General features: G+C 40.0%; 1 protein-coding gene across 2 annotated transcripts in view; it reads right to left on the bottom strand.

The window, feature by feature from the left end:
* Positions 1-15,013, bottom strand: part of LOC150075721 (glutamate-gated chloride channel-like) — a 52,175-nt gene extending 37,162 nt beyond the window's left edge. The window contains exons 1-2 of one of the 2 annotated variants that reach the window (XM_090387511.1): positions 14,876-14,990; positions 8,422-8,509 (exon numbers count right to left, since the gene is read on the bottom strand). In XM_090387511.1, coding sequence (XP_090243637.1) covers positions 8,422-8,504 — 83 coding nt within the window. In that variant the 5' untranslated portion in view covers positions 8,505-8,509; positions 14,876-14,990. Of the gene's footprint in view, positions 1-8,421; positions 8,510-14,875 lie in introns of both variants that reach the window. The other variant, XM_090387510.1, reaches the window with a different exon arrangement.
* Positions 15,014-17,731: the final 2,718 nt, after the last annotated feature.

The raw sequence follows: 17,731 nt of genomic DNA, 5'->3' as shown, positions 1-17,731 counted from the left end.
GTTTTAGGTCCCATTTTAGGTCCCAATGTTCTGTGTCTAAGTGGTGAGCTACCAATCCGGAACTATTATTTTTTTCCGTTCGGTCTGTTTTTAATTTGTTATTTGCAGCTACTTTTAAACTGCTTTTATGTTTTTGGATTCTTGTATGTATGTAACAATGTTTTCGTGCTGCCTATATATATATATATATATATGCAATCGCAATCCGGTGGGCAGGGAATTGCATAGACCACATTTGTTTGAAATCTGTTGTTTGAAATCTGTTGTTTTTTTGTTGATAGCTGAGCTTTTTTAGACTGACATCTGGTGACTGGGAATCCACGAGATCAGATGGAAGCTGAATCTACAAGAATTTGGAGCAGTCCAGTCCAGTGCTGGTATTAGTCAGCTGAATTCAGTCCACTATTAGTGATGCTCTGCCCACTGCAACAGTACCATCTTATTTTTTTGCTAACAGAAGTGAACCCGGTTTGGTGTCCTTTCTCATACTCCATCTGTGATAAGGTGTGATGAGCTGTAGGTTGTGAAATACCTCTTTAGTTACCGCTGTATACCTCTTTAATTATTGTTGTTGTGATGAAATTTAACGACACATAGGCTGCCCGGACCATATTGTGTCTTTCCAATGGTTAGTATGAATTACTAACTTTGTTGTAATAGCTCCTATATTTTATGATACATTCCTATACAATTTAGGAATGTAAAGAGTTCTGTTTTGTTAGGATCATCTCCAAGAATCTGAAGTAGTGTTAGTGATGACTGTGTATACCTCTTTAGTAACCACTGGGTTGTTGTTGTTGTTATTATTATTATTATTACTATTGTTCTCTTTTTCCTTCTACTTATGGCTTTTTTCCAATCCAGCGAAGAGTAATGGTAGTATGTGCGTGGGATGGTTGTTATTTCTAGTTACGGTTAATTTTCGAGGAACTCTGTGACTATCATACAGGTGTTCAGGATCACACCTTATTGGAATTTCGTGTAAGTGTTCTCTGCGAGGACTATTGCGGTTAGGTTCTTATGGAGGCTCTGGTACCATGCCGGTGGTTGACACAGTGATCGGGATGGTCATTGCTTATTCCATATGCTGCTACATATGTTTGACTTCATGTGTTAGGTCTGGTCTGAGTAGGACCTAAGCTTTTCCTATTTTCTTTTCTTTTTTTGGAGGTTTCTGGTGTTGGGCACCGATATGTCGATCAGGTAGGTAGGCATTTCCTTCTTGTCGATGAGGGTTATGTCTGGTCTGTTTTGCGAAGTCATCTTTTCCGTTTTTACGGCATGGTCCCAGTATAGATTGTGGGTATGGGCTTCTAGTATGATCTGAGGTTCACACTTGTAATACGGTATACTTTCTTCGATAATTTGGTGTTTATTCGCTAGCCTGTGATGTATTGGTGACTTGGTGTTGGCTGTGAGTGTACTGCGTCTGGGTGCATCTTGAGGTAATGCGTTGGAACTTTTCGGGGGCAAAGTCAACATGTGTCGTCTGTTACTCCAGGTTCCTTTACAATGTGTTTTATGTAGTGTTTTGATTACCTGGTCTTAGGTGGCCAGCATGGATACTTCAGTCTCGGGGAAGAGGTTTCCCGTTCGTGAGCCGTGGGTTGGAAGCTATGTTATATATGTAGAAGAAGAAGAATTCTTTATTGCGTACAAAAGGCACAATACCCTTCACGGCTGCAAGATATGGGTTTACAGGACAGGCTATTGCAATGTAATAAACAAGGATGAGATAGGAGAGGGAAAAAAACAACAACAATATTATTACTAATTATACAAGTGTAGGATTAAAGATTGGAGAAAAAAATTACAAATTTACATATGGAAATATATACACACAACAGCGTGTTATCAAATTAAATTATTCTCCAGGGAACACTCCTTTAACAATGCTGGAGTCATCTGAGCAGGCGAAGAAAGTTGGATCATTGTAGTGACTTAGCGAATAGTCCGTACGCAGTCCTCAACCGGCCAAACAATCTGGCAAGGTTCTCTAGTTCGATGGGGGAGGCCACAATCGATGTCTCTCTGGCTACCAGATCCCTCGCTGGTCACCTAACATCGTGGATCGTCCAAGAAAGCTGGACCACGTGGGACCTCAGGGCCATCACGTTTGAGCTCCAGCGCTCCCTTAGTCGACACCAAGCAGTGAGGCAGGCACAGCCACGATATGCCACAGAGAAGGCGGATTGGCCACTTTTCCAAGCCACACTGATCACAACAGCCCAATCGCTGAACATCATTGGACTCAGCCCGGATCAGCACCAGATGACCGTCGCTGGTCTCATCACTGAAGCTGCCAACATCTCTATTAAAAAGAAAAACCCTACCCCGGGGACTGAACCCTGGTCGTCTCCAGAGCTACAGAGGCTTAAGCAGGAGGTGCACAGGAGAAGGAAACTCTTCCAGCGGGCAAGGCGCTCCCAGCCGGCAGCGGAAGTGCTGTCACTAAGACAGAACTTCCGAGACGCAAGGAATCTGTACACTGCAACCATACGCCAGCGTAAGATGCGCAGTTGGGAACACCTTGTTTCTACCACCGGGAATGATAACCTTGGGGTGTGGTATACAGAGTAACCACAAACAAACTCCCCAGGGGTGAGACCATACCAGCGACGAAGACACGGCAGGGTACTTGTATCCGGACCTGGCAGGAAACAATTATTAACTTCATGGATACCATGTTTCAAGACCATCTTGCCCCCTCTACCCCAGAGCAGTAACCCTCTGTGCAGACAATGAAACCTACTGCACGACTGCAACAGAAGACCCTTTCACCAAACTTGAACTGGAAACAGCTGCCATGAGGATTAGAAACAAGAAAGAAGTCTCCTGGCTCTGATCTTTTGGAGCCAGGGATTGTCATTAAAGCCCTCGAAATCATTCCAGAGGTGCTTCTTAACCTATAAAACCACTGTCTCAAAGAAGGCCTGTTCCCCCAGGCCTGGAAAACTGCAAACTTGTGCGTCATTCTCAAAAGTCCCAACAAACAACTGGACTTTCCGGGGTCATACAGACCCATAGCACTCTTATCAGTCCTGAGCAAGCTCTTTGAGCAGTTATTAAGAAACAGAATAGGGATCCACTACACTGCAGCCGGCCTGCAGTCACCCCAACAATATGGATTTAGGAAGGGATGCTCAACCCTGGATGTCCTGGAAAATATTGCTAATGCTGCAACTACCTCAGATCAGAAATACTATCTAGTCTTAGCAATAAACTTTGCTGGGACGTTTGACACTTTATGGTGGCCAAGCGTCCTGGCCCGACTCCGGAAGGCCAACCTACCATCAAATCTGTATCAAGTCATCAAATCCTACCTGTCGAATAGGTTCGTGACAGTCAGAGCACCATATTCTTCAGTAACAAGAGAAATATTCAGAGGATGCCCACATGGCTCAATCCTGGGTCCATTCCTATGGAACCTGGTTTTAGACGACTTTTTGAACCTGGAACTCGGCGACGTCGTTCTCCTAGCCTATGCGGATGATATGGTTCTGATGCTGCCTGGGGGATCTAGGGCGCAACTGGAGAACACTGCCAACAGAGCAATAGAAACTCTAGAGGACTAGGCTAACAACAATAACTTGAAGATCTCATCCTCGAAGACAAGATCTATATTATTAAAAGGAGCCATAGACACCAGACGACTCCCTCAAATCAATATACAAGGTAACACAATTAATCTTACTACCGAATTAAAGCACCTTGGAGTCGTATTAGACAAGAACTTGACCTTTACACCACATATAGTGCACTTACGGAAGAAAATTAGAGGATACTCCGCACTTTTTGCACGAATCACACGCAAGGGATGGGGTTTGAGGAGAAAAACCCTCAGGCTCTACTATAAAGCTATTTTCCTGCCAGCGATTACATATGCTGCTGGACTATGGTATCGCAATGCTACCACTGCAGTGAACCGGAAAAAATTGGAGACTACGCAGCGACACATACTCATAGCCATCTCGAGAGCATATAATACTGTAAGTACCCACGCACTCCAGGCCTTAACGGGATCCCTCCCTCTGGACCTGGAGATTGTTAAGCATGGGCTACTCTATCAACTGACCAAAGGCAGAACGGCAAGATGCCTCGACTACACCATAGATCTGTCAAATGATCCCAAAGTAGAAAGGAACCGTCTCTCCACTTAGCTCCAACAAACTTGGCAAGCCCGCTGGGAGACCTCCAGCAAAGGTGCAAAAACCAGAAAGTTTCTACCCAACATACGGCTGATATACCCGAATTATTCACCGTGGCTCTCACCAGGACTCTACACCACCTACCTGCTGACGGGAGACGCGGCAATTAGAGACAAACTACATGGATTTGGACTGAGTGATACGCCGTTTTGCCTCTGAAAATGAAACGTGGTGAACATGAAACGTGGGAGCCGAGCACCTAATGTACAGTTGCCCACTATATGAGAGCAATTCTATATAGTGGGACCAACTGATGATGTTACCAACAGCAAATTCAAAATGGGAAGCATTCAAAGAAGTTATGTTGGAAGCTACTAGGCTTTACATACCAACTAAGAAATATTGTTCAAGGTTTAGGCCTAAGTGGATGTCAGATGAACTAATGAGACATATGACAGAGAAGGAAAATGCATGGGATACACACAAATTAACACGTGACGCAGAGGCCTATGATAGATACAAGTTGATCTGTAACCAAGTTACAAAGGAGGCTAGGCAGGCGAAGGCAGATTACGAGAAATCTTTGGAAAACAATGCAAAGGAAAACAGCAAAGAGTTCTTTACTTATGTAAACTCTAGAAGGAAGGGGATGAATCAGATTGGTCCACTTGATATTGATGGGTCAACTGTTGATGATCCTGCTCAGGTAGCTAACAAACTAAATGAATATTTTGCATCGACATTCACACATGAGGAGTTATTCAGCAAGGGTAATGCCAGAGGTGTATTCAATCCTAGCAGTAAGCTACAGAATCTTGAAATAACTGGGAGTAAAGTGGAGGAGAAACTGTTGAAGATAAACACAAGAAAGGCACCCGGGGTGGATGGGATCTATCCAGTTATATTAAAGGAGGCAGCAAAGGAAGTAAGCAAACCCTTAGCCATAATTATGAGAGCTTCCTTGGACTCAGGGGAGGTACCCATAGACTGGAAATGTGCAAATGTGACCCCAATTCACAAAGGAGGATCAAAGGCTGACACAAGTGATTATAGACCTGTGAGCTTAACTTCTGTTCCAGAAAAATTAATGGAGGCACTGGTTAAAGAAGCACTGCAGGATCATTTAGACAAGACTTCAGTTATAGCTCAGACAGAGCATGGTTTTGTTAAGGGGAAGTCTTGCCTGACCAACTTGATTGGATACTATGATGCAGTCACAAAAGAACTGGATGCAGGGAATAACTTTGATATTATATACTTGGATCTTAGAAAGGGTTTTTGATACTGTTGCACATGAAAGACTGCTACACAAATTGGAGCAGTGTGACATTGGAGGCAAATTGCTGCTATGGATAAAGGGGTGGTTGAGGGGGAGAAGACAGAGAGTGGTAATCAATGGACACTGCTCATCGTGGACTAATGCTATTAGTGGAGTCCCTCAGGGCTCAGTGTTGGGTCCATTATTGTTTTCTGTATTTATAAATGATACTGATGATGGTATATCAAGCTTAATGTCCAAGTTTGCAGACGATATGAAGGTTGGCAGGGTTGTCAAGGACACTACTGACACTATGCTACTACAACATGATCTGGAAAGGTTGAGCAGATGGGCTGAGAGGTGGTAAATGAAGTTTAACATTGACAAATGTAAAATACTACACATGGGAAACAGCAACCCCAGAGCAACGTATCAACTCTGTGGTACTACACTGACAGTGGTAGAGAATGGATGGTTGTGCAGGCAGTTATGAAGTTTTCTGAGCAGTGCAGACGGGCTGCAAGTGTAGCTCATGGTATATTGTCGATGATATATAGGAACTTTTCTAGCAGGGATAAGGAGGTATTTATTCCATTGTATAAGGCAATGGTCAGACCGCACATAGAGTACTGTATACAGGTCTGCAGGCCTCATTTCAAGAAGGATGTAGAGCTGCTGGAACGAGTACAGAGAAGGGCAACAAGATTAGTGAATGGAACAAAGGGGTGCTCTTACGAAGAAAGGCTTAAGTTTTGTAAATTACAGTGTCTGGAGACTAGGCACTAGCTAGGTGATCTGATAGAGGTGTATAAAGCCTTGAATGGTTTGAGCGTGCTCAATACTGATGGGATTCTTCGTCTAGCTCAGAAAAATCACCTGAGAGGGCATAAATTCAAATTGAGGAAAGAGAGATGTAGGATAGACGTGCGGAAATTTGCCTTTAGCCAGCGGGTGGTTGGTTGGTGGAACAGACTTCCATCCCTTGTCGTGGAAGTTGATAGCCTAAATAAGTTTAAGGCTCAGCTGACAGGTATTTCGAAAGAACAGAGGGGTGAAGTGGAAGTGGTTATTTTTTATTTATTTATTTGTTTTTATTTTTTTTATTATTTTTTTTTTTTTGGCTGATGATGAATAAGCTTGCTTTCTTGCATCAAATGCCTCTACTAATGCTAATGCTAATGCTAATTTTGAAACTATCGTTGAAAGTATGGTCAATGTGATGTGATGTATTCCAGTATTCAGGAGCGAGAGTACGCTAGTACTCGCTCTTTGAGTGGATCGTGGTTCAAGCCGTGACTACTAAATACGATTAACGATTGTATTTAAGATTTATTGTAAACTCCTCTGACCTGGAGGTTGTGCTGGAGTATAAACAAGAACGGTAAAATTGAAAAATTTGGATGTAATATTGTTGTTTTTGTTGTGAGGTTTTAGGAGCATCAGCGACTAAAGTCATCTTGCTCTGTGTGTATTGTCTTGCACCTGTTCTGTGGTCGATTTTCTCTTTGCTGGACGAAAAACCATCCCCTGAGACCGACTAACTCAGCCACCTTGTGAAAAAGGCCCATACAAATTCCTCCAACCATCGACCGGACTCGAACTGTGATCTTTTCCACCCAGTATGAGGAGAACAGCGATTCTACTAAGTGTGCTACCCCAGGAGACCAGGATGTAATGTAAGACGAGGTTAAATATTGTACTCCAAGAGAGTCTTTTTTTTTTTTTTTTTTCCGGAAAAAGGGGTACATTGGCGAGTAACAATCACTGATTCCTTCGTGATGTAAAAAAAAAAAAAAAAAAAAAAATGCAAAAGGAACGCCAAAAAGGTGGAAGAACATACAAATAATGGCAGATTACTTCTGGTCTTTGAGAGTGGGGATGAAGATGGGGGTTGGGTACGTATGGCGTAAAGCATCAACGAACCAGCATTTCAAACAAACCAAGAATTTATTCCAAGGAAAATGGTAAATCCGCATAAATGTTTTTCGAAATTAATATTATTCTGTTTCGAATTGAGTTTTCTTTATTTTATTTTGAAAAGTACAGAAACTGTTTTTTCTGTTATTAAATCTAAAATTTTAATGATAAGGAAAAACAGTTAATTTTAATTTGTCAATTAAAATTTATGTTAGAAAATGTATGCCAATTTTAAAATCGGCCAACCTAGACAAGGTAACATATTAAAATAGAAATTCCATTCTTCAAGTTTCAATTCGTAGGCCTCTGTTATTACAGCTGTTTCCTAATTCGCAAACTAATAAACAACGTCCTACTGTTTACAGTAGCGCCATCTGTTTTGTAGTCGATTGGCCATTGTGGAAAAGCCGCTGTTGAATGATCAATAATTTTAAATTACTTTCAATAATGGGTATACATTAGAGAGCAAATCGATAATCTAATAAAACGGTGTCCACCTTAAATTTGTCAGAGGTGATAAATGCAATCCATCGCGTGTAAGTTCAGGAAAATAAGAATTGGGTAAAAAAAGATTCATTCAAACATCCTCTGTTGCGGAGTGCCTGTGAGGACATTCTACACCTGTTCTTTGGTTTCGTCCTTACTTGGAAATGCTTTTGAGAGTGCATAAAGCCACTTAATTTCATTTATTTACTCGTGAAACTTGATATCAGTCACCCTTGCAGCACCAACGCCATCTATCGTCAAATGACGAAACAAGCAACTAATATACTTATTTTTTCGGCTTCTAAACAACTAAATACTAAATGGGATTAGTCTCTCCTCCTTTCACAACTATTAAGGCGTAAATATACGAAATATTGGTCATTGCCATTGAGAAAATGGTCATTGTCAAAATGACCAACTGTAAGCATCGTCAAGAACATTTTTAAATTTTTATAAACAAGAAATCATGAGTCCTGAAACGGAACTGTTAACAAGGGATCCTCCATGCTTGACTAGTTAAAAACAAAGATATCACAGGATAAATCGTGGCTTACTAAATTCGAGTGAAATGCATTAATTTTTCCATGAACGAGATGAATTCCAGAACCTTACCTGATCTCTGTAATCAGGAAGCAGACGAGCACGAAGTTTAGCAGACGAACGCAAAGGTCAGCAGACAAGCGAAGGGTCAGCATTTCTCCTGCAAAGAGAAGGGAGAAACAAAGTGTCACGAGTTTGCACAGCACACAGAAATTTATTGAAACACGGCACTCATGTGGTTATTCGTATTTACTCCGGTGTTTATGCGCAGTCGCTGTCTGCGGTGCCACCAAACCACATTAATTACACTCAGCGTGATGAATGGAGTGTCCACAGACACACACACACACAAACACACACGCACACACACACACACACACACACACACAGAACTATACCATTGCATTATCCAGCTTGCAGATAGAGGAAATTGTTCTCAATTGAAATATTCGTTACTTCCTTCACTTTACATATTCTAGACACGAGCAGAGCTTAAAGTTTGATTTAATACGAGGTGAAGCCCCTCCGTTCCAGTCTGGAAATAGAAGGAGATCAGCCATTTATTAATCTTTCAATTTCCACTTGATTTTATCCTCTCTAAAGAATAAAGCTGACTCTACGTATTATTTCGCCATACAATACATCTTCAAGAGTATGGCGTATATAAGTAAAAGTATATATTTTAAAGAAGTTTCGCGTTTACAAGTATGTTTTTTCTTTTTTTTTTTTTTTTCTAGTAATGGACGATGGTGCAAGAAAGCCTATGGCTTATGCTGCAACAGCCAAAAAAAAAAAAAAAAAAAAAAAACCGAATAAAACAACGATAAAAAAACTAATAATTAATAAAAGAAAAGGAAATTAAACCTATCATCCTATGCGTTTCCCTCACCCGAAGATAAGGGAAACGCATAGGATGACCATGACCTTTGAATGATGACCACATGACCTTGGAATGATGACCACATGACCTTTGAATGATGACCAGATGACCTTTGAATTTCCCCAAACTGTCAGCCTCTACCACCCATATAGGCAACTTATTCTAGTAATTTATAACTCGCTGGCTAAAATAAAACTTCATGCAGTCCAATCTAAACATCTCCCCCACCCCGTAACTTGAATTTATGTCCCCTAGTTCTAGCATCATTTATAATCTTGAAAACTTTTTCTCACTCATTTTACTGATGCCTCTCAGAGCCTTAAACACCTCAATCAAATCTCCTCTAAGGTGTCTAGTTTCCAAACTCTGCAACCCACATATTCGAAGTCTTTCTTCATAAGGACGCCCTTTTGCCGATCTCACCAGGCGAGTTACCCTTCTTTGCACCCTTTCAAGAAGCTCGATGTCTTTCTTTAGGTGCGGTCTCCATACTTGAACGCAGTATTCCAAGTGTGGTCTAACAAAAGCCTTCTATAACGGGATTATCACGTCCCTATCTCTACTTGCAAAAGTTCGATAGATCATTGATAGGACACCATGGCCCTTCCTTGCAACCTGTTTACAATGCTCAGAGAATTTCGTATCTGACCGTATCGTAACACCCAAGTCCCTTTCCTCCAGTACTAGGTTTAGTTGAACTCCACCAAGTGAATAAGTTATTTTGGGATTACTGTTTCGCAGGTGTAATACCTTACACTTTGTTGGATTAAAGCATAGCTGCCATTTTTCTGACCATTCTTGAAGTCTATCTAGGTCTCTTTGAAGAAGCTCAGCTTGACAGTGTTCATTAACTACTCTACCAATTTTAACATCATCTCCAAATTTAGACATCACGCCCTCTATCCCTTCATCAATGTCGTTTATGAAAATTAAAAACAACAGTGGTACTAATACTGATCTTTGGGGAAACTCACTTCTTTCATCAACCCAACTCAATCTGAGGAATAGCCATTTATCACAACCCTCAGCCTCCTGCCCTGAAGCCATCCTTCTATCCATCTAAGGATTTTCCCAGTGATTCCAACCTGTTCCAGCTTATAAAGCAACCGCTCATGTGGGACTGAGTCAAAAGCTTTGCTGAAATATAAATAAACAATGTCGAAATTATTCCCTAAATCCAGCTCGTGAGTGACCCTTTCGAAATAGCGAACCAGATTTGTTAAACATGATTTTCCCTTTACAAAACCGTGCTGAGTATCTTTGAGAATTTCAATTCTATCCAAATGATCCTGAATTCTACCCTTGATCATTGCCTCCATGATTTTCCCTACCACTGAAGTCAGACTGACAGGTCGATAATTTCCCACTTCACTCTTAGAGCCGCCCTTATGTATGGGAGATACATTTGCACTTTTCGAATCCAAGGGAATCTCCCCAGAGTCTAGTGATGCTCGCATAATTAGCCTCAATGGTTCAATGCACTCGCTTGCCGCCTCTCTTAAGATTATAGGGTATATTCCATCAACTCCAGGAGCCTTACTGGTCTGTAGGCTCGAAAGTTTTTTCATTAAATAATCTTGCGAAATTTCAATATCATTAATTACATATTTTTAAACTTCGCTCCCACAATTTCCCATTGCCACAAAATGTTTTTCATTTGTAAATATCGATGCAAAATAATTGTTGAGTTCATCTGCAACGGCAACTGGTGTATTTATTACTATCCCCTTTCCCTTACGTAAAGGTCCGATCTGGTTTGTCCTGCTCTTCTTGGCATTTATATATGTGAAGAACTCCTTATTTCCCCCCCCCCCTCTTTGCTCTGTTTGCTAATGGTTTCTCATAAACTGCCTTTGCCTGTCGAACCTTTTCTGTGGCTCTATTACACATCACCTTGTAGCTGTTATAGGCTTCAGTACTTTTTATTGCTCTGTAACGTTTCCATGCCACCTTTTTCTGCTCAAGTAATGTGGCAACTTCACTATTCATCCAACTTGGAACCCTTCTCGTGGAGTATTTTTTTAATGGTATATACGCATTCAAGGCATCGGTGATTAATGTTTTAAAAGCGTACCACAGTTGAAATGTATTCATTCTCTGCGCGATATCTACCCAGTTAATAGAGGCCATGTAGTACCTTAAGGCATCGTAATTTCCTTTTCTGAAATTAAAACCCATTCCTTTGCCTTTTACTTCTGCTACCTCTCTCGTCATCATCCACCGTAGAACTGCGTGATCACTTCCTGCTACTGGTTCCTCTACTGTCAGCCCTGTTATGTCATCTGATTCATGTGTGATGATGAGGTCTAGGATATTCTTTTCTCTAGTGATTTCCCAGATATGTTGATACAAATAACAGTCATCTATTTGATTTAAAAATTTTGTTCCCCGTGTCGAGTTTCCTTGCCATTTACTCCAATCAGTTAGAGGCAGATTGAAATCACCCATAATAAGGCATTGACGCTTACTTGCCCATTCCATTTGCATGTAGAGGCTTTCGTCATAATCTTCACAATCACCTGGTCTGTAGATTACTCCTACTCGCCTTATACCTTTGTTTCCAACTATCTCACACCATACAGACTCTATACCAGCATGTGAAATATCTGAATCCGGGAAAGCTATCGTCGCACTCAGGCTGCTTCTGATAAGAAGCATTACACCTTCTATCTACTCTATCCTTCCTAAATACATTATACAAGCCGTACTGAATCTCATCATCCCCAATTTCCGGGTGGCACCACGTCTCCGTAAGCCCTATTATGTCCGCGTTACTTGTTTTAACCTGCAGTTCGAATTCGCTCATTTTATTGATGACACTTCTAACGTTACTGTATAAACAATTAAGACTTACTGTTCTTGTACATTTAACAACCCTAACACAACCCTTGAAATTTTTTAGGCTCTCTTCCCTGATATTAGCTACCCGCTCACGTGAAACCTTTCTGCTCCCAGAACATCTAGATAATATGTCCAGTTGGGGTAACAGATAACTCTTGAGGTATGTGCAAGAGTTGCTTTTACCAATATTATCAGATAAACGCGTGTCAGTATTACCCACATCCCCCCTAACTAGCAGTTTCCCTGAACCTTTAAGGTATCCTCAATAATACTGGCAAAAACCTTTGCACCACCTTTGTTTAAGTGTATCCCGTCTCTACAAAACAGATTCCTTCTACCTACAGGTCTTTTGAGGAAGTTTCGTAATATTTCATTCTGCAGAAAACTTAAAAGAAATCTGTGAGCAGTCTTCTATCGTTTTAATCTAAGTTATTAGAAACAAATGAAAATTTTAAAATGTAACGTTATCTTTCGCGATATAACGAACTGTCAAATTAAAATAAAAGGTTTGATCAAAAAGTTCGGTGAACGATCTCACAATTCTTGAATGTGAGCAGTGTTTGATCCCTTTTGAGCATGCGCACAACAAGTTTGAGCTTGCTGCATGCCGGTCTAGCGGAAAGGTGCTTCGAGCGAACACCTGCTTTTCTTATTTGTTGCGTGTACCGCATTTGCTTGATTTGGGACCGTGCAGGTATTTCACGAAGACTGATTTGAGACAATCTCTCTGCTTTGAGGAAAGAGAAGTTAATATCTTACAAGAAGTGATCTAAATATTAACTTATTAAAACAGACGTTTCAGCAGTATGGATCGGTTCTTCTTCAGTGTTTTCCTAACAAATAAAATCCCTTAAAATGAATACTATCACAAGAAAGTGAGAATTTATACCAGACAGATGAAGTAATAGACACGATATATTAAAGCCCTTTCACTCAAGGGCATGACTTATATCCCCTTGTCGGTCTGACTTCTTTTATGTCAACGTTCTTGTATTGGGCTATGCAATTTTAAAGTTAAGAGATATTAATTGGTATAATTCCGTTTCAGGAGCACTAGAAAAGGCCTATCCACTCAGCTGAAACGTCTACTTTAAGTCATCCTCCGATGACTTAAATACAAATTAAGATTATTACTATGTTTAATACCACGTGAAGTGAATAATGTGTCTAGTATCCAATGTAGGACGGCACCTGAACGAAAGTTCAACTTCGCCTTTGTACACTGCGATGATTGCAGAGCACTATAACAGGCAGTTGAAGACTATAACAGCCACAAATGTGTGTAATGTTATGTTTGTGCAGTGTGCGAAATTAATAATATAGTTTTTCAAGCAATTCGCCTAAACTACTATACATTAAGGTAGTTTTTTTTTTGTTGTTGTCGTTAGCGCATCGGCTTCTGTGGCCATAATGCACCTGCCAAAGGTTTTGCGTTTTACTCTGATCCAAACCCGAGGCGGGATTCGAACCCGCGACCTTTGGGTTTCCAAGCAGGCACTTTACCCACCTGGCTATCCCGGTCGGCTTTAAGGGAGGTAACATTTCAGGTATCTCACCGATACCCCTCATCAGACCGCGCTGTTGGAAGAACAAAAATAGAAAGGGTTACAAATTTGAATATAATTACCAATATTAGGATTACAATTATCAATATTACGATTAGAATTGCTATTACTATCATTACAATTACCAGTATTATGATTTTACAATTACCAGTATTATGATTTGCAAATAAACAATTCAAAGTTTCGATTACTGTTACAACAGAAACAGATATTAAATTAAGCGAATACAAAGAGATATTAATTGGTATTAATTGTAATTAATTATTAATTAATTATTAAGTAATTAATAGAATTAGCAGATATTAATAGATATTAATTATATTCTTACCTGCTGACAGACCTTCTTGCCGATGCTCCTAGAAACTGATTGCATACAGGCAAGAGGTGCTGCCAGCAATTAACTTAATATAAATTAACGTAATATAGAATAAATCTAATATAAAACCAAATTAATGTTAATTATCCAAATTAATACAAGAGGGCAGCGTCTCTTGCCTGTATGCATATCAGGAGCTTCGGCAAGAGGAGTCTGTCAGCAGGTAAGAATTTAATCTCTGTATTTGCGTAATTTAATATCTGATTCTATTGTGACAATAACCCAAACTTTAGAATTGTTTATTTGCAAATCGAAATTGTAATTGTAAAATCATAATATTGGTAATTGTAATGATAGTAATAACAATTCTAATCTTAATATCGATAAAATTAATCGCAATATTGGTAATTATATTGAAATTTGAAACTCTTTCTATTTTTGTTCCCCCAGCAGCACGGTCTGATGATGGGTGTCGGTGAGATACCTGAAACGTTACCTAGACTTAATGTATAGTGTAGGCGAATTAGCGTAATAAATTATATTATTAATTTCGTGTGGTACTAAATATAATAATAATCTTAATGGAAAACAATCGCTTAACGTCTTTCCCCAACTATATTAAAAAAGAAAAGTAATAATAAACCTAAGTGTATTATGAATTGTTTAAAAACTGATATATTTTTTCTTGTACCGATTTTTAAATTTGCATCAGACACAACGGAAAAAGTATTCTATAAAATTCTGAAAGAAAAGAATGAAGGTGTGATAAAGTCTCCCGAAATGTGGAGGACCTATCTTCTGATATCTCCTCTTAAACTTCTATTTAAAAGACAGTTCGTGATGCGCTTCGTAAGGGTGAGCTCCCGCTACGGGGGTTCTGCAAATAGACGTTTGGTCGCATGCAAAATATTAAGTGACACTCACCGTTCTTTGCCGAGGGTTTCGTCACATCTCTCTTCTCCTAAATGCATCCTTTTGTCTCGTGCAGTTGTTTTTATCCCTCGCCACTGACGTGCGAGGATAATTGAAGGCATCCTCGGTAAATGAATCGAAATTTTTTTGCCGAAGAGTGACCCGTGACGTTGCTGTTGCGCAAAAGAAATTTCGATTCGTGCGTTCGCTCTGTGCAGATGAGAGGAAACGAAGGGGTTCTCTGACGTAAGTCTTATTGTAGAAATGAGCGAACTCTTTATAATCTCATATTCTTGCCGATTGCACAATAAAAACAAGGTTCTGGAAAGACGGTAAATTGGATAGGTTTTGGCACAAAAGTATTTCGCAACTTACAGCGAGAGAGAGAGAGAGAGAGAGAGAGAGAGAGAGAGAGAGAGAGAGAGAGAGAGAGAGAGAGAGGTATTTTTATAAAAAAGGTCGCAAGAGGCTGTTTCAAGCAAACTTGTGCATTTAATGAAACCAAGAAACTGAAACTCTTTGAAAACTGTTATTTATATGGGATGATGAGCGAAGATCATGTCGCATAGTAACACCAACGCCGGCTTCTTCCTCAGAGACAATACTTCAAAATATGAACGGTTTAAGCCGACGTCTGGAATTTAAAAAAAAATAATAATAATAATAAAAGTAAACTACATTTGGCACTTACTCGGATTTAAAATCATGTTGCGTTCACTGAGCAAAATGAGAGCAGTCGTAGGTAACGCAGTTTGCGCGATTGCCGTCCTCCCGTAGAAAAGACCCGAGTTCGAATCCCACAGATGAGAGCGAGGAATTTTTATGAGATTTTTTACAACGTGGTTCAGTTAGTCGATTTTTCCTCCCGCAAGCTCAAGTTTTTCGTTCAGGAAACAGGAAAGTCGATAACAGAACACACCCAACTTACGGACTTAATATATTAGGCGAAAGACGGTCTAAGTCGCTGATGCTCTTAAAACAACAACAATATCAGCAAATAGATGGATTTTATTTCAGTAAGCGGATTTATCATCATCATCATCCTTTCGAGGATTTAGGCTAGATGGCCTGTTCTGGTCTCAGTCCATCTTTTCTTCGGACGTCCTGAATCTCTTCTTCCAACTGGCCGATATTTCATAATCTTCTTTGGTAATCTTGCTGGGGGTGCATCCTGTCCGAATGATTAATCCGTTTTCCTCTGTATTTGTAGATTCTATCTATTACTGAATCAATACCTAATAGTTTTGCAAATATCAGAACTTTTCTTCTTGTCTAATAATCTACAGCCACTGGTTTGGCGAATAAATTTCATTTCAGCGCTTTCAATCCTCTTCTCATCTTTTAATTGAATTGTCCACGTTTCACTTCCATAGAGTAAAGTGAGTCTTGCTCTTGCTATCACCTTATAAGCCTTTATCCTCCTATGCTTTTGAACTTTATTCTGTTTTAGGATCATCATCATCATCATCACCCATTTTCAATCCACTGTAGGACGAAGGCCTCTCCAGCAACTTTCTGTTTTATGCAATGGCCATCCATTTACTACCCAGGAACTCGTGAATTTCATCTTTCCATCTCCGTCGTTATCTTCCGGGTTTTCTTCTAGTTCCTCTTGGTTACCATTCTGTTATTTTCTTAGTCCATCTGTCATCATGTCTTCGAGCTATGTGTCCTGCCCAAGACCATTTTAGTTCTTTAGTTTTGATAAGAATGTCCTTTACTTGAGTTTTCTGCCAAATCCATGTGTTTCTCTTCTTATCTTACACTGATTCTCGACATAATTCGTTCATTCCATTCTTCGCTGTGTAGTTCTCAGTTTCTCTTCCATTCTTTTGGTGAGTGCCCAAGTTTCACTTCCATAAGTCATGGTGGGAGGGGTATACATTGGTTCATTATTATTGAAGATTGATGCAATAAAGCATCATATGTTTAAGAGTGTAAGTATTCTATATAATATTGGTGTAAATACACCATAGAAAACTCTTAAACGAAAAACCTACGTTTGTAGTTTGAACGGGCATCATTTTATCTGTATCTCATATTGTGCTCCTCCTTCACAACGAATTGCCATTATTGCACTACCTCGAATAAGTAACGCTTCACTAAAAGAGAAGACTATTGTTACTTATTCTCGGTGGGCACTACCACCCAGACAGCACCGTTTCAGAGCTTGTTGGCCCTTCAATATTTACACTCTTAAACATATGATGCTTTATTGCATCAATCTTCATTTTAACATTATCATGTACACCTTCTGGCATCTCTCATATTGTGTGATTATCTTCACAACTGGATTGTCATGTCTGCAATACCAGGGTGCCTGCCCACCCACAGATGAAGGGCCAACAAGCTCTGACACGGTGCCGCCCGGGGGGCCTGATGGCCACTGAGTTTCCTCGAATAGGTAACAACAATCTTCTCTACTGGGGAAGCGTTGCGTATTCGAGGAATATATGAGTTTTGAGTGTGAGTCGAAGGAGCAACTGTCCCTTTCTTCCTTCAACGACATTTCCTTCCTCTACCTCTCCTACTATCACCTTCCTACGTCTTTATCTCTTTTCTAAGTCTAATAGGGATAGTATGAGGATAACCGAGAACTTTATCACATACCATATTTCAAAACGGTGCCGTCTGGGTGTTGGTGCCCACCGAGAATAAGTAACAAAAGTCTTCTCTTTTAGTGAAGCGTTACTTATTCGAGGAAGTGCAATACATGGAAACTCGTTGTGAAGGAGGAGCACAAAATGAGATACAGATAAAATGATGCCCCTGCAAACTACAAACGTAGTTTTTTCGTTTAAAAGTTTTCTATGGTGCATTTACATCAATATTATATAGAATTGGTTCATTATTTTACGTTTCAGACAA

The sequence above is a fragment of the Mastigoproctus giganteus genome, chromosome 13 (assembly GCF_048544385.1).
Source record: "Mastigoproctus giganteus isolate SK-2022 chromosome 13, ASM4854438v1, whole genome shotgun sequence".
Lineage (NCBI taxonomy): Eukaryota > Metazoa > Arthropoda > Arachnida > Uropygi > Thelyphonidae > Mastigoproctus > Mastigoproctus giganteus.
Note: the sequence above shows the minus strand (reverse complement) of the source record. Positions and strands in the feature narration are given on the sequence as shown.